Consider the following 27138-nt stretch of genomic DNA (forward strand, 5'->3'; position numbering starts at 1 on the left):
AGCAATTGCTTAATAAATGCTTGTTGACTAACTATAACATGGTAAAATAGGACTGAAATTAGAAAAGAGCTGGGTTCAAATCCAGTATTTGCTGCCTTCTAGCTGTGTGATCTTGGTTAAATCCATTGATCTCCTTTTCTTCACTCCTTCTTCCCACTGGTCTCCAATTCCCCCTTGTAGGGGTGGATCAATAAACCTAATATTTTATGAGTATTCCATTCCAGTACCTTTCTGAAAGTATCTATCCGCTTTCCCTCATATGTATTGCCCACCCTCTTAATTCAGATATAAGATCCTTAAGAGCAAGGGCTAATCTTTGCTTTTGTCTTGGTATCCCAACCCTTAGAGTCATGTTTGACATTCAGTAAGAATTATTAAGAAATATTTGTTTTCGGGGCAGCTAGATGGCCTAGTGGATAGAGTGCCGGCCCTGAAGTTTGGAAGACCTGAGTTCAAATATGACCTCAGACACTTAATATTTCTTAGCTGGGTGAGTCTGAGCAAGTCACTTAACTCCACTTGCCTTCAACAACTACAATAACAACATAGGAAATATTTGTTATCATTCACTTGTTCATTCATTCTTTGTTTTCAGATATTTAAAGACCACCAAATCACTTCTGAATATTCTCATTTCCACTTTGAACATTCTGGGTTCTTTCAGTTATTTCTCTTATACTATGACCTATATATAGCCCAGGGCACTGAGACTTTATGTGACTAGACCAGGATCACAAAGACAATAAACATCAAAAATAAAAACTTAAATGTGTGTCTTCCTGGCTTTAAGGTATTTCCTTACCTATTATGTCTCTCCCCTTAATCAGTCAATAAATAGTTGTTAATCACCTACTGTTTACCAGGATACCAATACAAGGTTAAAAAGAGTCCCTGCCTTCAAGGAGCTTACAGTCTAACAGATACATATTCAGACTTCATTCTTCAAATACACCCTGTGCTTTCTCATTTTTGTGGATTTGCTCATGGGACTCCTTTGGAATATCCTCCCTCCCTTATCTAACCCCCTCCTTCAAAGTCCACCTTAAATCCCCCATCCTTCAGCAAGTCTTTCTAGAAGCTCTACCCTTTGGGGTATGAATCAAACTAACTTGCCCACTGAGGTCCCTTCCAGAGCTCAAGTCCTGTGATCCCTTCCAGACCCACACAACACTTTGCTCTGCCTCCTTTTTCTGTACTTCTTAGGTATAGATCTTTGAGGGAAAATCTCAAGAGGCAAACTTTTCACTAGTACAGATGAACAACCTTTAAAAAGTATCTGGAACAGTGATGTTAAACTCAAATAGAAGGGGATGGGACGCTAACCTGTAGAAAAGAGTCGCTATAGATTGCAGCATCTAAACAGTTCTAAAATGCAACATTACTTATAATTTATTTCCGTTTCTTTATTTTAGCAAATGTTTTCCAATTATATTTTAATTGGGATTGGGCTGTTCACAGGAGCGGGGCAGTATGTTTGACACATCTGGCCTAGAGCACGAAGGTTAAGTGACTTCCTTCAGTCCCATAGAGTGTATGAAAGAAGCAGGTCTTAACCCCAAGGCTTCCAGACTGTAATGAAGGTCACCTGACCTGCAGCTGCAACCTGCCTCCTCAGACTGTGAGATGCTTGAGAGATGCTGTCTTCCTTTTCTCTGTATCCCTTAGCACAGTGCTTTGACGGTAGTGACTATTTAACAAATGCTTCATTTATTCATTTAACTGGGCAACAGGGGAGAGATGAGGTCCATGCCCTATTTAAACACTGCATCTCTAAGAGCTAAGTGTTGTGGATTGTAAACCGCAGACTCAATTAATTTGGGAGGGTTGAATTAAACAATCTCGCTTAATCTTCACAAAAATGTGAATTGCAGAGTGCAAATGATTTTCACCCACTTTCATTGATGAGGAAATTTAAGCTTTGAGAGGAGAGAATTTGCCCCAGGCCACACATATGCTAAGTGCCAAAACCTAGATTAAAAACCCAGGTCTTCTGACTCCCAGCCCAGTGTTCCCCTGCCTTCCTTGTGTCACCTCCTATTTGTGTCTTAAAACACTGAAGTGGAAAATCTGCTCAATTCTGGAAGAAAAACATTACCTATGTCTAACCCTCCTCTTCAGCCCTCTAGCAAAGACTAGACACCTGATCCCCATTTTAGCAGGATTAAGGTTTTAGCAAAAGGCTGACCAGGCTGTTAACCTCTGCAGAACCAAAGCCGATTGTACTTAGTCCTCGCCCTCCAGGCTGCTTCCTCCTCAGCTCAGTTCAAACCATCTCCTATAGGGGCCCCTTCCTGATTGTTCCAGTGCCCAACAGCTGCCCACCCCAAGCCCTACTCCCTCCCACATGTACAAGTTATTCTGTGTATAAATATGTATGGATATGTACATAGGTGGAATGTATACACACATTTTTTAAATTGAGTTTTCTATCTATATGCTCTTTCTCCAAATTGAGCACCTTGGAAGCAAGGATATTCTTTTTTTTTTCTTAGCACCTGACCCACAGAAATCCAGTTTCTGTTGTCATGTGAATCTCTCCCTCTTTTTTAAGTGGATGTTGGAATAGTGGGTTTAATCCCAGGGAGGGAATTCTTGTAAGAAGCCTAGGTACACATTTAGTCCTCTTTTTTTGCTGAGAGGCCAAGGAGGGCCCCTGGTTCCAAAAGCGTTGCAGTAACATGGCCAGTAGCAACCCCCTTCCCATGATCACACGATACATTTTGGTCTCTACGTCACAGACATGGGAACAGAGGGATATGGATTTAGTGCTAGGAAAGCCCTCAGAGATCATCCAATCCAATTTATTGTGTAGATAAGGAAAAGCTGAAGCCACAAAGAAGGGAGCTGTCCAAGGTCATGTAGTTCATAGGCAGTCAAGCACGATTAAGATACAGGTTCTCTGTGCCTAGCATTCTTCCCATTACACCATGTGCTCTTCCTACTGTGCCCAAACTCAGTTTGGGCCATTTCCAAATCCTTTGTCATTTGCATAGGACATGTCCTTTTGAAGGGCAAGCGATGCAACTAGAGATCAAATAGTTACTTAGAGATCTGGGAGCTACTCTAAGATCCTCAGAAGATGTCTTCAGACCTCCTCTTTGAAGGGATTCTAAGCATGGGATGGGAGAAAAGGCACAAGTTGAGCACTCCCAGTATCCATTCTCAGCCTGGCCATTCACTTTCTGTGGGACCATGTGTAGGTATCTGGCCTTTAGTTTTTCTTTTGTAAAATTAGGGGGCTGGACTGGCTCATTTTCAATGCTCTTTCTCTCTCCAGCAATCTGTTTAGACAGACACTTGAGGGTCCTAGTCCTCTAATACATTTTAATAGGGTCTACTCTGCTCCCCAGGTACTGAGCTAGAAGCTATGTAACTATCCCAGGTACTTGAAATAGAGCTATAGCCCTTTTTAAATTTTTTATTTATTTTTTAATTTTTTTACAAAAAATCAGTCCAGCCTCTCTTTTGCTTGCCTCTCCTTTGTCTCTCCACAAATAGCCTTGCAAGGTCTCCTGGGTCTCTCCATCATCACAGCTGTCACACCAGTTCAGGTTGATGGAGTGAAGACCAACTGGAGACCTGATAATGGCCTCCCCTGCATCTGGGTGGAATGCATCTCCCTCCTGTCTGTTATAATTATGTCTCATTTTAAGAGCGGGCCAGAGAATCAGGCTGATCTTATTTCTAACAGCACAAAATCTGAAACTCCAGGGCCAAAAACCTGGAATATGGTCCATGCCTTGCCCTCAGGAAGCGACTCTTCTGGTAGCAACCAGGGGACTTCAGGGAAGAGAACTCATGGCCCCATCTCTATGGAGCCTTAGGATGAAAAGGCCAAAATGACATTTTGATTGGTAAGGTAATGGAGTCCAAACCTTGGTCCTGACAATGGAGGAAATGTGGAAAGTAGAGAACTGGGACCATTTCAAAATCACATAAGCTAGGAATTGGTAGCCATATAAATCAATTGGTACATAAAAGGGAGGCAGAGGCAGGATAGTCAGAGGGTTGCCACTGACTAATGCAGGTATAACTTCACACAGTCCACTAAATTAATGATTCTTTTTTTTTAAAAAATTATTTACTATTTTCCCAGTTACAATCAAAACATTTTTTATATTTGTTTTTTAAAATTTTTGAGTTCTAAGTTTTCTCCCTCATCCCCACTCACAATTAAGAAACTACGTGTGAAGAAACATTTCCATAAAAGTCAAATTGTGAAAGAAAACATGGATTTCCCACCCTAATGAAAAAAAAAAAACCTTGAGAAAAACTAAACTAAAAATAAAAAGAGAGCAATAGAGCCTGTTTCAAGCTGTATTCATACACAATCAGTTTCTTCTCAAACTATAGACAGAATTTTTTATCAATAGTAGTTGTGGATGATTGTACTACTGAGAATAACAAAGTCATTTACACTGCTTGCCATCTGAGGGATGGGGTGGAGGGAGGGAGGGGAAAAATCAGAACAGAAGTGAGTGCAAGAGATAATGTTGTAAAAAATTACCCTGGCATGGGTTATGTCAATAAAAAGTTATTAAAACAAAATAAAAATTTTTTTAAAAAGTCATTTACAGCCAGTCAATCCAATACATTTCTATTACTTTGTATAGAATATATGTCACGTTGTTCATGGAGGACTTTCCAAGTTGTTTTTCTCTTTCCTGAGAACATCCTGCTCATCATTTCCCAGAGAATAATAATATTCCATCAGAGAAACTTGCTTTGAATTTTTTTTTTACAATTACTATTGCTAATTGTATTTCTTCCCTATTTATTCTCTCTCTCTTTTCACCCTGCTCCTCTTCAAAAATGTTTTACTACTGACCACTCCCTCCCCCACTATGCCCTCCCTTTTATCACTCTCCCCCCCTTCCCATATCCCTTTCCTCCTCTATTTTCCTGCAGGGTAAGATAACTTTCTATAGCTTTATTGAGTATGTATGTTATTCTCTATTTGAGTTAATTCTGATGAAAATAATGTTCACTTATTCACTCCCCCTCTTCTCCTCCACTGTATAAGCTTTTTCTCGCCTCTTTTTTGGCAGATATAAATTAATGGTTCTAAGAGAGAATCATTCCTCATTCATTTCTTCTGCTCTCCTCCTGATTCTACTCCCTGATCACTTTCAGGTAGGAAGGGATGATGAGTTCAAAAAAGTCCTCATAAATGAGAGAATCCTCAAAGCCTTGACAAAGAATTCTGAGACTGGGCTAGAAGAAGGAAGCAGCAACCAAAGGGAATTTCCTTAAGCACAAGCCTGACTATATGATCCCCCTCTTCAGTAAGCTCCAATAAACCCCTATTATCTCTGGAATCCAATATCAAATCCTCTGAAATTTAAAGCCCTTCATAATCTGATTTTTCCTACCTTTTTAGTATTACAATACCTTACTTCCTCTCATATTCTTGTTGTTCAATCATTTCAGTCCTATCTGGTTCTTCTTGACCCCATTTGGAGTTTTCTTGGCAAATGTACTAGAGTAATTTTCCTTTTCTGGCTCATTTTCCTCCTCTAACTCATTTCCTTCTCTAGTTCATTTTACAGATGAGGAAACTGAGGCAAATAAGGTTAAATGACTTGCTTAGAGTCACACAGTTAGTGTCTGATTCCAGATTTGAACTCCAGATCCAGTGTTCTAACCATACATCACCTAACTACTCACACATTCTGTGATCTTAATACTTAAACTAGGAGAAGATTAGGCAACATATTAATATCTAATCAACATTGATGCAAAAATATTGAATAAAATATCAGCAATGAAGCTGCAAGAGAAAATGTAAAAGATTATACACTATGACAAGGCCAGATTCCTACCAGGAATACAGGAATTGTTCATTATTAGGAAAACTACAAAGAAAATAGGTCATATTAATGATAAAAGCAATTTTAAAATCACATAGATGTAGAAAAATTGTTCCTTTTTTTTAACAAAATGTAACACATATTAAATAAAATTAAAGCATAATAAGAAAATGGAGTTTTCCTTAATAAAGTAAATCTTATCCATCTAAATCCAAGATTTAACATTATCTATAATGGTGAAATAGTCAAGGCTTTTCCAATAAGACCGGAGATAAAATCTGTTATTCGGTCAACAAGTAATAATTAAATTTTAAGTGCTGGGGAGAAAATTCAAAGCAAAAAGTGTTCCCTGGTCTTGAAGAGTCACATTCTAATGAGGGAGAGAAAGTGTCAATAACTTGGTAATTATAAATACATACAGCGAAGACAATGTAATTTCAGCCAGACAGGATTTAGCAAGTAGAGGGTCAGGAGTCTGGGTTCAAGGATTCTAGTGGTAGAGACTGAAAAAGGCTTTCTGCAGAATGTGGGATTTGGGCTGAGTCTTGGATTCATCCAAGGAAACTAAGAGGCAGAAAAAAGGGGTATATTTCAGGAATGGGAGCAAAGAGCCAGCAAAAAGTCCAGAAATGGAAACTGGAGTGTCTGGTGTAAGGAACAAGAGCTGGTACAGCTAGGTAGATTGGCGAGTGTGTGGGGGGTAAATAATGCATGTTAAGATTGGGAACATAGGAAGGAGGCCATTGTGGAGAGCTCTAAAGCCAAAGAGTGGGGCCAGGAACAACAAAGAAGTCAGTGTTGAAAGGTTTTCTTATCAAAATAGTATGATGGAGGAGCCAAGGATATGGCATGCTTTAATATTTTTAAAGAGGGCATTGTTAGGGATGGCTAAAGACTAAAAACTGGGGCTAATCCCATCTGACCTAACTAGTCACAGAGAAGAAACAAGTCCTTTCCCATTGACTAGAATTAAAGTAGTAGGGCTGGAAATTCTGGAATACTGGAACCTTCCTTCTCTGATCCCTTAATCAGACTAGCCTCGGGGGGCCTTGGAACCTCAAAGTCTCAAGTACTTAGAGGAGGCATCTGGAGGTGCTGTGATGCTTAGAAGGAAAGGGGGAGGGCATTGAGGAGATCAATGGGCATGGGGAAGTGTAGGGAGAAAGGAATTAGAAGGAAGAAAAGAAAGAGGACCAGGAAGGACCTTCTGCCTGACAGAGATACCAACAGAAAATACCCTCAGGGCCATCACTGATGCTTAATGGTGCCTGGCCTGGGCCAAGTGGACCAGAAGGACTGAAAACATTGGTCTAGGAACTGCTTGACCAAGTCTTCTGTCAGATCCCATAATTCAGTCCTAGGAAGAGCTCTAGACCTGAAGTGAGAAGAGCAGGTAAAATTTTTGGGTCTAGCACTTCACAGATACTGGACAGAAGGCCAGAGGGTTGAAAAGGCAGAGTCCAGTGGAGTGTGCATTGGTTCTAAAGGTCTGAATTCGATTCCTTCCTCTAATATTTAATATATTTTGCAACGTAAGCAAAGCACCAAACTTCCCTGGAGCTCTAGACAACCTCTGTGTCCCTTCTAGATCAAGATCCCCAGTCCTATCATCCATCCAGAGGAGTGTAAGTTTGCTACAGGAGGGACAAAAGTCTGTTATCTTGTCCACTAGAGGTACTAGGACATCTCTAGCATTGTGCCTAATGTGTTGGTAAGGTGCACAGTTAATTGTGAAAATGACTTAAAGTTAGGATGGTTAGCTACTGAATGACAGATAACTCCAAGAAAACCTTACTATGACAGAATATTGGGCTGAATCTGACAAGATGAAACTTAAAAAGAATTGTCACTATTGGAATTGAACAAAAAGGGAAACTGAGGTAGATAGATCTCAGCAACATTTATTATCAGGGACTTGCCACCTGTCAATAAATGGTTTAATTTATACTAAAGACCCCAAGTAAAAATACAGTTTCCCAATAGAAGGTTTTGGGGAACACAGAACAAAAAACAGAACAAGGTAGATGATATCATGGGATTATTTCATGGGATTATATCATGGGAGACAAGGAACCATTACTTAGGCCATTATAGGACAAAAGCGGTTACAAGACAAAATCAATTATTTATGAATAGGATCAATAATAAAATGATACAGGATCAATCTTAATCCGTCTGAATGAATAATCATGTCTAGTTTTAGAAGTTGGCAAAAGTATGGCTAAATGCAATTTTCTTTAATAAAAATAGATCCTGGGGCTCCAATAGACTGCAAGATTAATAAGAACCTAGAGTGTGAAAAGTTAATAAAAAAATACTAGAATCTTGGTGGGATCACTAAATAAGCTAGTACACAGGAGGTTGGATTCTAGGAATAAGGAAAGGATCCTCTCCTCTGATACAATAATGTCTCAAATATCACATGAAGCGATGGATCTAGAGTTTAGTTGGGATACTGATGGGGTGAAAAGGGTTCAACCAGGATGACAAAGGATGCTGCATTAGACCTGCATGGAGAAAGGAGCCATATCTTGTCTGGAGGAGAGAAAACTCAGGTGGGAAAGAGTAGCTATTGGCAAGTCCCTAAAGAGCTGTCATGTGAGAAAGGATTAGCCTTTTTGTTGAGTTGGGGCCCCAAAATAGCATCCGCCCAGGAACAATGAGTGACGTTGGAGTTTGGGAAATTTAGTCCGAATCTCGAGAAAATCATCCTAACAATTAATTGCCCCCAAATGGAATGAACTTTCTTGGGAAATGGCTGGAAATTTTCTTTGTTGAAGATCTTTGGAGCAGAAGCCGCTTCTCAATCAGTTAATAAACATTTCTTAAATGTCTACTTTGCTAAGCACAGGGGACAGAAATAGGGGCAAAAGGCAGTCCTTGCTCTCAAGAAGCTCACAGTCTAAGGGAAGATCCAACATACAAACCAATACAAACCAAGCAAGCTGTGCACTGGACAGGAAATACTTAGGAGGAAATGCAGTGGTCAGAGGAGTTGGGGAAGGCTTCCTGTAGAAGATGGGGTTTTAACTGGGGAGGTGAGGAAGCAGAACGGAGGGGAAAGAGTATTCCAGGATGCCCAGAAAAGAGAGATGGAAGGTCTTGTTTGTGGAACATCCAAGAAGCTGATGTCGCTAGATCAGAGTATATGTCAGAGAGTAAAGTAGAACTAGGCTAGAAAGAAAGGAGAGGGGTAGATGAAAAAGGGCTTTGTAGAGCAAATAGAGGATTTTGTACTAATCCTGAAGGCAATAGGGAGCCAATGGAGGTTATTGAGTAGGGGGTAACACAGTTAGACCTGAATTTGGGAAAATCACTTTAACAGCTGAATGGACGATGAACTGGAGTGGGGAGGGACTTGAGGCGGGCAGATTCACCTCCTCCCAAGCAGACTCCTGCAATAATCCAGGCCCGAGGTGAGGTTGTAGAAAAAAAATTTTTTTTGGGGGGGGGGTAGCATACAAAGGAGATTAGGTCATTTCTGAGCTTCTGGACCCTTGAATGCAAAGATTTCACGGCTAGTGTATATTTCTTCAGATTTAAAATGAAAATCATGTGTGTGGGGGGCTCAGAATCCCTTTGAGAATAATTGGTGCCTCATTTCTTTCTTCCAGTAAAGCAAAATCTGAAGAGAACAGCATGAGCACTGCTAGGGAAGAAAGTTTACTGAACCTGCTGGGTAGAGGGCATATAGTGTCAAGTGAATGAATGAGAGAGGATTACACGGGGATTAAGCGGTCTACTGGGCACCACCAGGCAGGCAGATCGGTCAGCACTAGCAGGATTGGTGTGGGGCCGAGAGTTCAGCACACAGACACCCAGAGAGCAAGGCAGAGCCCTAGGAGAAATGGGGTCGGGTTTGGGGGGGCCAGAGACGGATATCGCTCCTCTCTCCTATAATTTTATTAAAGTAAAAGAGCAATAGAGGTGGGGTGGTCAAGCCTGAAGTTTTCTAGGTATTGGGAAGTATTATGGGCTAGAAAGCAGGAGAAATGTTTGGCCAAAGATTCTGATTCAAATCTTAAGAGTTCCAATTACTTCCTTTGGAAAAGTCATTTCTTCTTTCTGAACCTCAGTTTCCCTTTCTATAAAAGGAAGTCACTGGAGATGACCTCTGAGTCATCTCCTTCTAGTTCCTTCTAGTCCTAAACCCTGGATCCTCTGAACTCAGATTGACTTGTTGCCTCCACGAACATTTTGAGTCTCGTAGACTGTTCTCATGGGAATTAATCCTATTCTATTTGGGGAATCTTACCTACTTTGGAGTCTGACATTCTCTCTCCTAGCAGGAAATGATCCAGGATGCTCCTGGAGACCCTAAGAATCTCCTAGATCATTGATGGTGCTCCCCAGCAGAAATCTCATCTGTCCGATTTTTTCCCTCGATTCCTTCTCTTCTTTCATTCTCCTGCTGCTATCCTTCCTCTTCCCATTTTCCCGTCTTCTCTCTTATGTCTAAAGGCAGCCATCATTACCCAAGAGCAGAGCTGTCTCCCAGGAATACTGGCGTTAGGAGCCGGTCAGCCAGCCAGGAACAGGGATGCCTACCCAACAGTTGCTGCTACACAGATTCATCCGCAATCCCTACTTGATCTCTCTCCCAAGAACTGAGGCTACCAAGAGGGGTCAAGGCCCCCTTCAATGTGTATAAGTTGCCACCTGTCTCATCTCCTGATCCCTAACGTCCGCCTTGGACTCCTTTTAACCTGCCTCCTCTCGTGAACAGATACTGAGATGCGAGTTCACACAGTGATTTTAGTGGAGTGTACAATTGGAAATGACCATCTACTACCATTTTACACATTAGGCAACCGAGGTCTGGAGAAGTTAAAGTTATTGCCTGAGTAGAAACTGATAGAAACCAGATTGGGGATTCAAAGCCAGGTCCCTTAATTCTCTCTCTCTGTGTTCCACTATGGAGTCTCCCGTGAGTTGTTCCTTGGCTTCATGGCCAAGCATCACTGGCCCAGCTCTGCCTTTCGGGCAATGGCAGAGGCTGATTCCTGCTCTGACTCGAAGGGTCATGGGCCAGTCCATCAAATCTTCCGACATGAGTATGGCCCCAACGTGGCTTGTTTCATGGGGAGCCAACCTTGCAGAAACTTCCCTGTCGTTAGTTACTCGCCCTGGCTTCAGTGCCAGCTGATTTCAGGTGCCCTGCTTGATGCAAGCCCAGGGGAGGGTGCTACCTCAGGTGAGGGGGTGAGCTGAGTGAGAGCTGATGGCACGGGGAAATCTCCTCCATCTGCAAGCAGGGAAAGTGGACAAAGCATCAGCAAAACAGCTGCTGGAAACTTTTCCCTCAGAAACCAGAGTGAACCAGTTTAAAACTGGCCTTCGTAAAAACCTCTGGGTAGGGTATGTCTTGTGTAAATGCACCTAGATACACAATGCATTTAAACGTGTATATGTATGTCTTTATGCATTTGTGTATGCATGTATATATACACTATGTGTTTGTATGTCTAAAGATCCTAAAGACCATTGTTAATGAGGATCAACCAAAGGGATTATGGGTATTTAACTTGGAGGACCCAGTAGGATCGTGACAGCCGTGCCTACGGATTTGAAGGGCTAACTCTTGGACTTGCTCTCCTTGGTCCCTGAAAATAAAAGAGCCATCAATGGGAGCTGCAAAGGGGCTAATTGGAGCTCAGTTTGCAGAAGAACTTCCTAAGAATGAGAATTGTCCCAAAAATGGATTAAACTGCAGATCTAGTAGAGACTGGGCTGTCCTGACAGTGAGGTCTTAAAGGAGATTCTCCCTCAGGGATCCTTAGAGTAGAGGACCGCTGGGGTTCGCATCCTCTAACTCTTTATTCATGATTCCTCATCCCCACAGCAGCCCTTTGAGCTCATATTCCCCCCTCTGCTGGCTCTTAGCTGAGCCCCTTCCCATTCTCGGCTCATCGGGCTCTCATCTACACAGTGGGGAAGAAGGGGTGAACCCAGTGCAATCTGGGGCCTTTCTTTGAGGGTCTATGCTGATTTATCTGCTAAGGTTTTCTTGGCGCTCCTGAGCCAAGCAGAGGGAGTGGGATTGCCAGCTGGGAAGCTCCCACAGCTTTTGAGTCAAGCTGTTGGACGCCTTCTCCCTGAGGGCGGTCGATGCATTCTCTAAGACGCTGCCCCTCTGCTTACCCTTAGCCTCCCTCACGGCCACAGGAGGAAGCCAGCCTGGCAGGGAGCTGGTCACCTGTGATCTGGTGGTGGTTTCAGTTTCACCACTGAGCTCCTTCCCAGGATCACTGATCGGCCCCGGACAAAGTTTACTTAAGGCAATCTGGCTGCCCAATTACAGAGTCCTAAGTAATCTCTCCTGGCACAGGGCACTCCCTGGGTTCAAGCCAATGCACGCAATGGGCCAGCTCCTCCTGCTGCCTCTCTCCAAATCCCCAGCTAATTTCGAGTACAATGAGTGGGTTTCAAAGGTGAAGGGCCTTCACCAGCCAAGATAAACAAGCTGACTTAGGGCAGAAAAGCCGGCAGGTGGGAGGGCCCAGGGAGGAAGATTAAAATTTCTGCCATGCTGTGGCACACTTGTGGAATGCAAAAAATCAGACCAACGTATTCCCCAGTGAGACGACTCAGGAGGAGATCTATTGTTCTGGGAGAAAGTTCTCTCTAGGCCAGAAATGAATTTACAAAATCCTCAAAGGCCTCAAATTCAAGAAGATTGATATTCAAAATACCCAGGGATCTAGCAATCCAATCTTTTTTTCAAATTTCATTTGATTTTTTTTTTCAAAGACCAAGTATTTATTTCTCTCTCTCTCTCTCTCTCTCTCTCTCTCTCTCTCTCTCTCTCTCTCTCTCTCTCTGTCTCTCTCTCTGTCTGTCTCTTTCTCTGTCTCTCTGTCTCTGTCTCTCTCTCTCTCTCTCTCTCTCTCTCTCTCTCTCTCTCTCTCTCTCTTTCTCTCTCTCTCTTGAGAGGATACAAGGGAGCCTGGATTTCTTATTTCCCTTATAAAGGACATGCCCTCCCAAAAAAGCTACCATCAATCTTTAATATAAAATCAAAATATCACTGACAGCATATCAAAAGCATACCAAGGCAGGCCAGGGAAGCATTCTGACACAATTTTTAAAAATGTGGCTATAAAGAAATCAAGGTCAAAACTCTGGTAGAAGAGTGAATTGAAATAAGATTTTGCAGAGCATAAAGAAAGAAAGGCAGATTTTTTTCCTAAGATGCAATAAAATGTTTAATACACACATTGAAGGAATTAAAGGAAGAAAGAAAAATTGTAAAAAAAAGGACTTTGAAATGAAATTGTGCTTTAATCATTAGCTACTTTATAGTTGTAATGACCTAGAAATGTAATTAATTAATGCAATTAGGCTACAGAAAAATAAAACACAGCACTAACATCGTGGGATTATCTACTAGATGACACCTTCTGATCTGAGGGGAACAGAAATAGGGAGGTATAAAATGAATGAGTAAAATGTAGGTTTAATGCACAGAAAAGAAAAATTGGCAGAGTGATGAGCATGGAAAGAGAGGGAATAGGCAATGCCAAAAGGAAACTCCCATTTTAAATAAGGTTAGGGATAAGATTAGAGTTCTTCTTAAACTTAAAAGTTTAAAACATAACATGCAGAAATTATGGAAAATGTTGGGAAAGATTTGGTCCAAGTTTAATAAGGAAGATTGTATCTTCTGACAAAATAAGTGCTTTAACAAAGAATGATAAAAATACCAATTTAATATGATAAGCTCAAGTATACATGACCGAATTGCCTAATAAAACTAAAATGGGCTAATGAATGGATTAAAAAATAACCTAAGAATAAGCACGTAAAAGAAACATATCTAAAAGAATAAGATTTGGCAAGGAAGCCTGAGAAGTGAAGGCTAACACCGAGGTTTTTGAGCCTGAGAGGAGGCTGATGCCCTTGAAAGAATGGGGAAATTTAAAAGTGGGGAGAGTTTGGAGAAAAGTAGAAATCTCCACACATGCATTCATCTCGTGTTTGAGATCCAGTTGGAGATGTCTGGATGGCATGAGACTGATGCTCAGGAGGAAGACTAGTTCTGGTTTTAAAAATCTAAACATTATCTGTATAAACATGACAACTGAGTCCATGAGAAGAAGACAAGAGACTCTATGACAGAGCCTTGAGGGAAAGACACAGATAGGGAGTTAGGGATGATTGTCAAGTAACGTGATTTTCTGGAGGCTTTTGTTTATGTATTTACTTGAATTTGGGGGTTATGTAAAATAATCTAATAACTGATTATTGAATTAAATTGAATTGGATTGAATGGGTGAAACCCAATAAATCCCGAGCCCCTCCCTACTCTGAGAGTGAGGGGTCCTGCGCTTTACAATGGCTTTGCCATTCCTCCGGAGAGCTATGCCGGAGATTATCAAGAGAAGAACTAGCCCATCCTGGGCTATTAGGACCTGTCTTTTAAACTCCACAAACATTGATTGTCCTGCCCTTCCATGTCAGACTGCTCTGTCAAGCACATGGGGGTCATCTGCCTGACACTCAGTTCCATGACCTCGCTGAGCAGCACCTATACAAACTCCCCATGAATGCTGTTTTTGACTGTAACTTTAATTGAAAGAGTCTTCCTTACAAACCCAGTGACCTGTCAAAGGCCTTTTCTGACCTTTTCCTAAAGGTCCCAACCTCATTGACCCTTTTGTAGTCCCCACTCACTCACACATTCAAGAAGGAAAATCCCCGAGCATCTGCCTGCTAGGGCCACGTCCTCTCTCTAAACCATAAATACTTACAAGGAAACGTCCGAGGATATTCCTAGAAATCTTTAATTAAGCATAATCATGACAATCTTTTGCCACATCTACCAGAGCTCGTTCATTGTGTACAAAGCAGGGGAGAGAAAGCGTCGATGGAGCTCTTCGGGGCCCTCTGGAGATGAGCACAAGCTCTGGCAATATCTACCAGCAAGGAAAAGCTCTCTATCCCTCTCCATGGTGAAGTCTCCTCTGGTTCTGAGACTGACCGAGAGGCGAAGCACTTGTTGATGATGTATTGGTTTCTGGAAGCCCACGAATCCACAAAAAAAATACAAAATGGCCCCATCACTATGTCTTCCATCCCCCTTCAGATTCAAGAAGCAACACAATCAGAAGTCACAGAGGAGGAGAAGCATGATTGGGCTGTGATCTGCACCGAGGAGATCACAGATAGATAATAATTATTTTTAGAAACTCCCTTCATCTTTCTTTTTTATTATACCCAGACAAATGACTCCCAGGAAGGGATCAAAAGCAAGATGGTAGATTGACATGCATTTGTGTGAGCACCTGTATCAACAGGGGGCCTTAAACATAATTTGTGTGAACCTTTGGTGATTTCTTTTTTTGTGCAATAAACACGATTTCTTTTCTAGCGCCTCCAGATCTAGTCAATAGCTCTCAGGCTGACCTGTCTGTTAACATTACATGCTGAGATTTACCTCAGACCGGACACGCTGTCACACATGCCCAGATTGCCGTCTTTCATTATTCAGGACACCAAAATACAACATCTCTCACTCCGGGGGGTCACCAAAAGTGGATTCTAGACATGGGAGGCCTCCCACCGAGAGGCAGCCGGGCTTGGAGAATGAGTGAGTGCAGCTAGCGCACAACAGCAGGAAAGCGTGTTTGGGCTCAGGGAACTAAGCAGCATCTTAGAGCTAGCCAGGGGCACCGTTAGATCACTGCCCGCTACCACCCACAAACACTTAAAGACGAATGTGGGCAAACATTGTAGCTTCTCCCAAGACACTTGTGCCCGTCAGACCTTCCATTTCTTAGCTCAAGAGTTTGTTTCGATTTGATTTTTATGGAGCGAAGATCTACAAAGAAATTTCTATAAAATGAGAATGTATTTCATCAGAAGATCTGGTTCAGAGAGAGAGAGAGAGAGAGAGAGAGAGCTTGCACACACACACACACACACATATTTGTGTGTATGTGTATATATATATTTATATGTATGTATATATATTTGTATGTATGTATATATATATTTGTGTGTGTATATATTTATGTATATGTGTATATATATGTGTGTATGTGTATATATGTCTTATATATGTATATGTGCGTGTATGTGTATATATACTACAAATGTGTGTTGCACATATGTAGCTACACGCGTACATATATGTATGTGTGTACACGTGTATATGTCACACACATACACACCCATCTGTGTGAGTCTCCATTCTGACACACCTTACACAGTCTGGGTAAATCACTTCACCTCTCTCAGTCTGCCTCCTCATCCGTTAAATAGTCGGGTTGGGTAGTCAACCTCTGCGATCCCTTAATCACAGTCCTACAGATGTGTCTGAGTCTGGGTTTCCTAATTATAAAACAAGCTGAGTGGACTGGCTGACCTCTGAATCACTTTTATTGTCCATGATTTTGACCTTGCAATCTTATAAGAGCTTCTGACTTCAAAGGTAGAAAGGACTTGAAAGATCATTTAATCCAACTCCTTCATTTGGCAGATGAGGAAGCTGAAGGGGAGAGGGCTGGAGTGACTTGCCCAGAATGACAAAATGAACAAAAAGTGAATTTGAACCCAGGATCTCTCCATCTCATAGGCAGTTACTGAGGAAATGGAAGATCGGGAATTTTCTCCCTGCCCCACATCCTTCCCACAATTCCAGCTGTCTCTTGTCTATCCACTTCTTCCAAACTGTTCCCAGATGGGACCATCTTCCAAACACCATACCCTGTTCAAGAGTCCAGAGTGGATCGATTTCCCATTAATCCCCCACAGAGACCAAATCTGAGCAATTTAGCTCAGGATTTCAGGTTTCCTGACAATTACCTCTCTCCAGCTCACTCTCTCCAAGAATCCTAAGGACTGTGGTCACATCCCAGCCGAGCCCGGGACCTTGGACGAAAAGACAGCAGTGGATCTTAAATCATGGATCTAGCTGCTCTCCTTTGAATGACTCTGGGACTTGTAGGGACTAGCTCAGAGGGGTCATAGCAGTCTTTATGAGTTAATCATTACTTTTTACTTCTGTTCCAAAGCACAAAAGGGGATTTAATTTTATTTGCCATTTCTGATCTTGCACCCATCTGAAAGAAATGAAATTTCAATGGACAGGAGGAGTGCTCAGGGAGTGAGATGATTGCTTTTCCCCATTTTTAATCAACTAAGGAAACTTTCCTCCATGAAAGTCTTCAGCTTTCCCTTTCCTGTAGTGGAGGGCATCCTGCCCCCATCTGCAGAGGCGTTCTCTCCAATGCCCCTAAATTACAGGTTCACTTCTGAGGAAAGAGTCTTAAGCATATCAGACAGCAAAAGAATTACCCTCAGATTGCTCCCAAAGAGGGAACACTTAGAATCTGCCTGAGAGGACAAAAAATCCACGCCTGAAATCATTCGATTCTATTTTTCTTGTTTCTCTGAAAGATTTGTTGAATTTCTTTTCAAAACCAAATGAGATCGTGCTGTACCCTACCCTTCAGAATCGTATTCAATTCTGTTATAGGCGTTTTAGTTTTGAAAGGTTAAGGAAAATGAATCCAAAAAGATAATGGGTCCTTTAGTACACTCCCAACTAATACCTTATTTTTTGGCCCAAGATCACTCCTCTGGTGGTAAAACATGGATCTTGGGGAGTACAGGCAACTTACAGGCTGCACCCAGGGATGTAAGATTTAGCTTCCCAAATTCAAATCTGGCCTCAGACAATTACTGCCTGTGTGACTCTGGGCAAGACACTTAACCCTGTTCACCTCAGTTTCCTTATCTGCAAAATGAGCTGGAGAAGGAAATGTCAATTACTTTAATATCTTTGCCAAGAAAAGCTTAAATGGGATCGTAAAGAGTCAGATATGACTGAAATGACTGAACAACATCAACAATAATAGTAACAGTGACAGATGTACAAATAATAATAGCATTCATATATATAAATATTATCTCATTTTATCCAAGGTACATGTCATTATCATCATCCCCATTTTACTGATGAGAAAACTAAGAGAGACAGAGGTTAGGTGACTTGCCCAGGATGTCACAGCTAATAAATGTCTGAAGCTAGCTTTGAACTGGTATCAATCAATCAATAAACATTTATTAAGTACCTACTATATGCCAGGCATTGGGCTAACAGCTTAAGATACAAAAAGAGTCAAAAGGTAATCCCTGCCCTTGTGGAATTTCCAATTTAATGGGGAGACAACACACAAACAAATATACACAAAACAAGCTCTATGTGGGATAAATAGGAGATGCTTCACAGAGGGAAGACACTGGAATTAAGAGGGTTTTGAGGCTTCTTGTAGAAGGGGGAATATTAATAGAGATTTAAAGAAAACCAGAGAGTCAGTAGTTGGAGAGGAAGAAGGAGAGGATTTGAGGTATGGGGGACAGTCAGAGAAAGTGCCTGGAATCAAGATCCAGAATGCATTGTTCACAGAACAACCATTAGATCCAAATGTTGGGGAGTGAGGTTCAATAAGACTGGAAAGGTAAGAGGGGGCTAGATTAGGAAGGACTTTGAATGCCTAACAGAGCATCCTGTATTTGTTCCTAGAGGCAAAAGGGCCACTGGAGTTTACTGAGAAGGGGGATGACATGGTCAGGGCTGCACTTTAGGAAAATCACTTGGTGGCTGAAGGAGGATGGACGGGGAGTGGGGAGAGATCTGAAGGAGGCAGACTTACCCACAGGCTGTTACAATAGTCCTGGTGTAAAGTGACCAGAGCCTGCACCAGAGTGAGGGCAGTGTCAGAAGAGAGAAGGAGGAGTTTTCAGAGGAGAAATCAATAAGCCGTGGCACCATATTGCATATGGGGAATCTAGAATGCCTCCCGTTTTGTGAGCCTGAGGGACTGACAGGATGGTAATGCTCTCTACAGTAATAAGGAAGGGGGCACAGGGGGAGGAAGCCGTCTTTAGAAGGAAAATAATGAGTTAGAGACGGATTTGTTTAAGATGTCTTCCTGACTCGAGGCAGAACACGGGCATCCACTGTGCTACCGAACTGCCTCATGTACATTGCTAGTCATCCGAGAAGCATACTGTGTTTCCAAACTGCATCATTAACAGGGATGGGTAGGTTCTAAATTATCCCATGATTGGGGAAAGAAGCATTGTATCAATTGAATGAGAATGATTCTCTATCTGTATATTTTGAGTATCTGTAGCTTCATGTTAGGGAATACTTTCCATTGGTGAGTTTCCTCCTATGGTCCCTATTTTGTGGACTGGACTTTCTAGGCTTCAACATTATGTACTTGGGCTGGATGTTTTCATCTCCCTCCCCCTCCTTCCCCTTTCATACTATTTTCGTGTGTTGTGTTCTTGAGGATAGGAAGGATCTTTCTTTTCACTTGTATTTCTATCTCCTGCACTTAGCAAAGTGCCTGGCCCTATGTAAACATTTAATCCTTCCTTCCTTGCTTCCTTCCTTCCTTCCTTCCTTCTTTCCTTCCTTGCTTCCTTCCTTCCTTCTTTCTTTCTTTCCTTCCTTCCTTCTTTCCTTCCTTCATTCCTTCTCTTTTTGCCTCCCTCCCCTTTTTCCATCCTCCTACCTTGCCTTCCTTTCCTCCCTCCTTCCTTTCTTCCTCCTTCCCTTCCTCCCCCTTTTTCCCTTCCCTTCTTCCTTCCTTTCTTTCTTTCTCCCTCCCTTCCTTCTTCTTTCCCTCTATTTCCCTTCCTCCTTCCCTTCCTCCTTCTTTCCTTCCTTCCTTCCTTCCTTCCTTCCTTCCTTCCTTCCTTCCTTCCCAGATCCACATCAATCAAAACACTTCATCTGAGATTCATTCACAATCACCTCTCCTTTGTTTATGTGATTTCATGCTTATCTTAGAGTCATAGAACTGAAGATTCTGAGTTAGAAGGAAACTTAAAGTCAAATCACCTCATTTTAAAGATGAGGAAACTTGGGCTAAAAAATACTATGTCCTTTTAACCAGAATTAACTTTATAGCAAGATTGAGAAACTCACATTTGATTAACAAAAATGGCATCTGCTCATCTAAAGACTAAAGGCTTTTAAAAAAAATTCTGTCTTGCAGACTCTCCTTAGTAAGGTCTCTCTTCCCTAGACCCATCCATTTCGTTTTCCATTTTGCTGATTCGGATGCATGATTATCTTGGAAGCATTTTCTTTCCAGGGCAAAATAAGCACATCAGGATTCTCGGTGACTTGATGAACCCTTTCAAAGTTGCTGTTTTAAGGCATCCCTGCCCCCCTCCCTCTCTCCCTCTCTCCCTCCCTCCCTTCCTTCCTTCCTTCCTTCCTTCCTTCCTTCCTTCCTTCCTTCCTTCCTTCCTTCCTTCCTTCCTTCCTTCCTTCCCAGATCCACATCAATCAAAACACTTCATCTGAGATTCATTCACAATCACCTCTCCTTTGTTTATGTGATTTCATGCTTATCTTAGAGTCATAGAACTGAAGATTCTGAGTTAGAAGGAAACTTAAAGTCAAATCACCTCATTTTAAAGATGAGGAAACTTGGGCTAAAAAATACTATGTCCTTTTAACCAGAATTAACTTTATAGCAAGATTGAGAAACTCACATTTGATTAACAAAAATGGCATCTGCTCATCTAAAGACTAAAGGCTTTTAAAAAAAATTCTGTCTTGCAGACTCTCCTTAGTAAGGTCTCTCTTCCCTAGACCCATCCATTTCGTTTTCCATTTTGCTGATTCGGATGCATGATTATCTTGGAAGCATTTTCTTTCCAGGGCAAAATAAGCACATCAGGATTCTCGGTGACTTGATGAACCCTTTCAAAGTTGCTGTTTTAAGGCATCCCTGCCCCCCTCCTCCCTTTGAGAAATTCTTTAGCTGCAAGTTTTACATTATTAATGCCCCAGAAGAGCCCAATGGCTGCACTGCACCACTGACTTCCAACAAACAACATGGTCAACTCAAGAGAAAAAAAAAATCACATATGAGTTTCAGACAACAAAAAATAACTTTGATGATTCCGAGAGCACTTTGTTTTAAGAATCCAAATATTCCATGTCTCTATTACATTCCCACTGGAGAATGAAACACACTACTCCAGAATCTTCGTCAAGAAAACTCCAAATGGGGTCACAAAGAGTCGGACACGACTGAATGGCTGAACGACAACAAACATTAAATACCCATTATTTCTATTTTCAACACACTTTCTTTTCCTATTTCATTCCTAATTCATCAGACCTGCTAGTGACATGGTAGTGGGGAAAAAGAGCTTCATTTGACAGCAGTATGCTTACTAATTCAGAAGAGTTCAAGCTAAAAACAAAAAGCCTACGAAATGTGAAATTAAATTATCAGGAAAAAAAAAAGGAAAAGGCTAGATGAGCATCATTAAAGAGATGCTTTCAAATCATTTGAGAAGTAGAATGACTTCAACTCAGTTCCTATTTAGATAAAATATTCAACATAAAATGAGTGAGATATTAAATTCAGGAAAATTTTTTTTCTAGACAGAAACGTGAATCCTTTTCAAGTAGATATTTTTGGAACATACATTGATGGCCCCAATATAATTGTATTGATTAATTCTAGAAAAGACTTTTTCAGTCAAGTATATTCATCTTTGTTTTTTCTTAGTTTTTTTTTTTTTTTAAATTTAGGACAAGCCAATTCCCACTGCCATGAGATATATAATAGATTGACTTTAAAATCCCACTGGATATTTTATGCAAAACATTCCTCAATTTCAAACTGTCGTTGAAATCATTTATACCGAAACACGACAAAGGACACTGCAGTGTTTCGGTTTAAATGGTTTCAATGACAATTTATTTAATCAATGTATCACTAAATAGCAGGCAGTAAAATAAATGATGAAATGCCTGGCAAACCCACTCTCCAGATTTCTTTTTTATGAATTAGTATGTATGTTATCAAATCTATCACTAAGAGCCCAAAACATATGAACACACACACAGATACACACACACACACACCTGCCCAGAGGAGTGGTGTCCACCCTACAATAAACAGATGCACTCTCAAGCACACCTACAATACAGAAGTCTCTATCAAATGAAAATGTTCATAATCTGCTGTTTTTATAAGGATGCAAGAAAAATATAACACAATTGTTGTTTTTCTAAATAACAGATTGTTTTTTAGCTTCCTAATCAATGTCAAAAGACCAAGTCAACATAACAAAGAAGCGCCTCCTTAGATCACTTTGTGACTTCCAATAGCACCCTTCAACCTTCATTCTAAACATAGGTACATTTCCATGCCATTCGTGAAACCCTCTCTACCAAAGCACAACAAAGGACACGGCAGAACTTCTGTGTCAATGATGTAAGAACTGAAGAAGATCTGGAAAGGTACTGAAGGCTATCAAAAGAAAGGAAGATGGAGGAGAGAATGAAAGGATATTTGCCAAACATGTTACAAGATGGGTTAAACACTGGGGAGTGAGATGGAGGGTGGAAAACACACTCTCCAGATTTCCGTAGTGTGAACTAGTGAGCTCTAATTACCAATACTTTTATCTCTGACACAAATGCACATGCAGACACATACATATAAACACGTACAAACACACAAAGTACATCTGGAGGAACAGCTGACATCCCAGAACAAACAAATGCTCTTCAAACCAATGAATGGAAGCATGTTCAATAAATATTTTTGATTGTTTATCTGAATAACTTCCAAAAGAGAAAACATTAGGTAAGCCAAAATAACAAAGACCTCTTTTTAAATGAAAACAAGATCTAAAGATGGAATCATCAAGCGGAAACACGGATCGTATTTGTATGGAAAACAGGCTGCATTGTATAAATAAAGAAATCATGAAAGGAGCTTAGGACATACGCCTGGAAGACAACTACTCTCTTGTAGCCAAGACTGTACCTGCCAGCTCTAAGCAAGCTTGTTAAGGTGATTTGAAAAGATGAATAGGAGTATGTATGTGTGTGTGTGTGTATATATTTTCATATATATATATATATATATTTTCTGGAGTAATAATCTAGATTTCCTCTAGAGAAGGGATTTTTTAAATTGATCCTTGACTTTCAGAGTTGAAACTGCTCTTTTCGTCAGGAGAATGATTAGAGCCTTCTAAGACAGGACTTCCTCCTTCCTTTGCGTCCTTCTAGCTCACTTGAAAGGCTAGAATCCCAGAAAGTGTACTTCAAAAGGTGAGATTTTTTGGAAATAGAATGTAATAGGATTGGAGAAATATTGTCTGTGAAGAAAATCAGTTGCTTTTAAGCTTTCACTAACCTTCCAGCGGGTCTTCCCTCAACTTATACCAGGAGCTAGGAGTCAGTCTTCATCTCCGAGCCATGTTTGTTTGGAAAGTTTGGGGTATCCAAGCAATCCCCATATTTTACCCTATAAACTGACCTGTCATCAACTTCAGAATTCCCTTGTTTTTTCCTCTCATGATGGAAAAGAATTGATCTTGTTCATGGAAAAGGACAAAAAAAATGGAATCCCACTAAGATCTGATGTGGGAGGAAGGTCTTATTAGGGAAGAAGATTTGATACAGATGATGATGGTCAAGTTTGGCCACTTCCAAAACACTTTAAGAGAATAAAGCATTTCCCAAGCAACTTCCCTTGCTGGAGATCGCCCCTGGCCTCTTCTCCTCCCCTTGGCCAAGAACAGGGGCGAGCTAGGGGCCCGGGGCTTACCTTGGAAGAAGCTCTGAGTCCGCAGGTAGCTGACAGTAAGCCGGAGGATGGACAATTTATCCAAGCTGGAGATGACCTCATTGGGAAAGGGCAGCAGGCTAGCCAGGCACTCCAGCTCAGAGTTCAGCCTCTCCCGGTGCCGCTTGGAGGGGTTTGCCTTGACACCTTCTGAGGGAGGCAACTTGGCCCTGCAGTTGGGGGGTGGGAGGGGCAAAGGCAGACATGTTACAATGGTAGGCCTTCCCCCTCCTGCTCCCAACCACTGCTGGTCCTCAGGAAACAAGGGGAGAGGAGGACCCGGTATTTGTTAGTGGCCTTCTAGCCACACACCCCCAAGCTTTCTCTGAATCAGCTGGCCTCGGAACCCCTGATGAATGGGCAGGCTATACAGGTTTATTTTGGCAGGATCTTTGATCCTGGCTCTTCGGATGCAAAGTAAGGATCTGAAGAGAGTTCATCCACTCGAGGGAAATGGCCACTTTTCAAGCTTTTCTCGGGGTTCCAATTCAATTCAAACAGCCTTTAGCTGGGTGCTGCCTGCCAGGCTGGAGTCGGTCCCTTTCCTAAACCCAAGACCTTCAAGAAGGCCCGGGGAGGAGCCGAGACCTCCTGTCCCACCATCTTTGTGCTAAGACATCCCCCCGCCCAGCTTCAGAGAAAAGACCGCAAGGGCTCCATGTCCCCCTCCGAAGTCTGTGGACAGCTCCTGCTGCACCTGTGCAGGCGAGGCCAGATCCTGTACCTCCTACACAATGCAGGCTCAGATGGAGGTTCCTCTCCCAGTAACAACAGACTCAAACTCGGATTCCCTGCCCTGGGCTGGAGGCCCTAGACTGATAGTTCTCTGCTCATTCTCAGTGGGGCAGACAATGACGCGGAGGGGAGAAGAGAAGAGAAAATAGTCTTTCGGAAATGGAGTCTTTTATTGGAGAAATCCAAATCTGATCCCTTGTGAAGGGGGAGTGGCAGGCTAGGCCTTCTGCTCAGGCCAGAGAAGCAGCTGCTGGTCCTGCTCCCCCTCTCTCGGGGTTGGACGTGGAGTCCATGGCAGCCCGTCCAGGCCAGACAGCAATGGGGGAGAGCAGGTGGTGATGGAACCAGTGGGAAATTGGACCCTTGCCTCCTCTGCAGAATGGAACTTGTATGGAAGGTTTGTGTCCCAAGAACCAGAGTCTGGGGAAGCTGAAGGAAGTGGGATGGCCAGAGTGCCCCAAAAAGTGGGGATGGCCAGAGTGCCCCGAAAAGAGGGAATGGTCAGAGTGCCCAGAAAAATGGGCATGGCCAGAGTGTCCAGAAAAGTGGGCATGGCCAGAGTGCCCAGAGAGCTGGAAACACAGGCTGTGGGTTCCAAGTCCAGCTCTCTCCTGGTGCACTCTAGTGATCTCGGGGATGTCTCCAGTTTTCAGCTTCCTCTCATGGGCACTGGTGCTAGTCTTGCCACTGGTGGCGGGGCTGCTGCCAGTAGTTTAGACTGAAGCCTTTGACCCCTCTAATTCTAGGGGCCTGACAGAGAGGACCGGACACGTGGTGCTTCCTCTAGTGAACCCTGGAGGTGGGGGGGGGCGGCACATTAGCCTTCTCCCCCCCCCATTCCTCCTCCTCGAGGAGCAGACAGCAAGCTCTCAGGGGCAAGAAGGGGCCTGGCTCCCACTCAGCCTATGGGCCAGCTCCGGGAGACTCCCGCAAGCCTCCCCCTCCCCACAAGCTGACCGGGGCCTGGAGGCTGGAAGACAATGGGGGCTTATTTGATCCAACATTCTCTTTTCGTGGAGCAGGATATGGAAGACCTAAGGGGGAGCGTCTTACCCAAAGCCCCAGAGACACACTGGAGAGCGTCAGTATTTGAACCCGGCTCCTGCCTCCACAGGGAATGCCGGACGTTAACTGGTCCGTTCCTCCTTTTTATCGATGGAGACCCCGAGGCTCGCCAAGGTGCCCAAAGCCCCACCACTCGCTCTGCGGCGGCCCTTACTCTGACGCCAATCGGGGCCTTTGAGGGGAGCTACGTCTCGGCCGCGGCTGAGGAGGGGGCGGCGCCTCCCCCTCCCCCGGGTGGCTCATCCTTGAGCCCCTAATCCCTTCCAAGGGAAGTCGCAGCCGCCGCCCGGGAGCCCCTTTAGTCCCGAGAAACTTCTCCTCCCGGGGCCGGCGCAGGTCCGGGATGCAGAGAGCGCCAGAGAGCGGCCAGGGAGCAGCCGAGTCCCACTGCAAAGCCGGACTCCCGACTCTCAGGCGAGGAGCCGGGGCCGGGGCTGCGACCTGTCTGCTCTCCGGGAGAAGGGGGCGACTGAAGGACGAGGCGCAGAAAGGCCTGCCCTCCCAGCGCTTCCCATTAGAGGGGCCCAAAGGGGGCTCGCCAGAGAGGGACCTGTCCAAGGTCACACAGCTGGGAAGGAGAAGGATGGGGAGAGGGAAGGGGCAGGACAAAGCCCGCCCCCGCCTCCCGCCTCCCGCCCCTGGCTTTCTGTCCCAGACCCCTCGGGTGGCCTCCAGTCCCTCGGCTTCCCGGGAGAGGCCCACGCCGGACCCCCCTCCCGACACCGCCCCGGGTCTTAGAGCGCGCCCCGCGCTCCCGGGGGTCACAGCCCCAGCCCGGCACGAGCGGCTCCGGCGAGCCCCCCGCCCCCCCCCCCCGAGGCCTGGCACTCACGTCCTGGGCACGGGCTTCCTCCGTCGGCGGCCAGCATACATGGTACCGTCGGCACGGGCTGGAGCTCAGGGTGCTGTGGGCTTCGGGGGGCCCGGGCAGGCTCGGCGCGGGACCGGGGGGCGGGACCAGGCAGGGCCTCCCTCCCCCTTGGCCGCCTCGCTCCTCCCGCCTCCGCCGGGGCTGAAGGCGGGGGGCCGGTGCGGGAGCCTCCGGCGGGCCCGGGCCGGTGCGAGGGCACCCTGGCTGCTGCCGGAGGCCCCGCGGGGGCTGAAGGCGGGGGCCGGCGGCCGGTGCGGGAGCCTCGGCTGGGCTCGGACTGGGCGCGGGGCGGAGACGCAGCGGCCGGCGGAGGAGCGGCCCTGCCCTCCCCAGCCTGTCCCCTCCCCGGCCCGGTCCGTCACCCCGCCTAGCCCGAGATCCGGGAGCTGGCAAAAGCGGCGCGCTGGGCCCCTCCGCCTGGCCCCGGCGCCGTCCGCAGCTCCAGCCTCCGGGCTCCCGCCGTCCCGGACTCCTGCGCCTCCTCGGAACTTGGCCGCCTCCTCGGACACCCGCCCCCGCCCCGCTGCCGCCCCGCTCCGGGGCGCGGGGGACACAGCTGCCTCCCCTTCGGAGGGGAGGCGGCTCGTGGCGGTCCCGGCCTCCGATCCCCGCGGCGCATCCCAGGGCCCATCAGGGACATCCCCATCCCGGGAGGGCCGGAGCCTGGGAAGTTCTGCAGGTCGGGGTGCGCCCAAGGGCGAGGCCCCGGCGCTTTGTATTTGTCAGTATAAAAAGGGGTCGGGGGCACAGACTCGGGGCGGGAAGAGGTCAAGGAGTCCCCCTCCTCCCTTTCCTAGGCAGGGGCCGGCCGGCCCCGAGCGGGATTTGGGGGACGTCGGGGGCGCCTCTGGAACCAGGCGCGAGTCAGCCGGCAGCCGGCTCCGTGCGCCCCTCGCTGCTGGGCCCTGGCGAGCAAACTCCGAGACGCTGCCCTCGGGCCTCGAGGTCAAGTCCGGAGCTGTCAACAAACGGAAGGGAAGCGGGCTGGGAGAGGGCCCGGAGCTCACCGGGCTTCCTGCCGCAGGCTCCA

At 44.5% G+C, this 27138-nt stretch overlaps 1 protein-coding gene across 1 annotated transcript in view; it reads right to left on the reverse strand.

Moving 5' to 3' along the window:
- The window catches only part of LOC116423505 (aryl hydrocarbon receptor-like), a 59470-nt gene extending 32739 nt beyond the window's left edge, over nucleotides 1-26731 (reverse strand). Inside the window, exons 1-2 of the mRNA XM_031968260.1 lie at nucleotides 26070-26731; nucleotides 23420-23607 (exon numbers count right to left, since the gene is read on the reverse strand). Of these exons, the coding sequence (XP_031824120.1) occupies nucleotides 23420-23607; nucleotides 26070-26110 (229 nt within the window). The 5' untranslated portion in view covers nucleotides 26111-26731. The remainder of the gene's footprint in view (nucleotides 1-23419; nucleotides 23608-26069) is intronic.
- Between the last annotated feature and the right edge of the window lie 407 nt (nucleotides 26732-27138).

This window comes from Sarcophilus harrisii, chromosome 4 (assembly GCF_902635505.1).
Source record: "Sarcophilus harrisii chromosome 4, mSarHar1.11, whole genome shotgun sequence".
Lineage (NCBI taxonomy): Eukaryota > Metazoa > Chordata > Mammalia > Dasyuromorphia > Dasyuridae > Sarcophilus > Sarcophilus harrisii.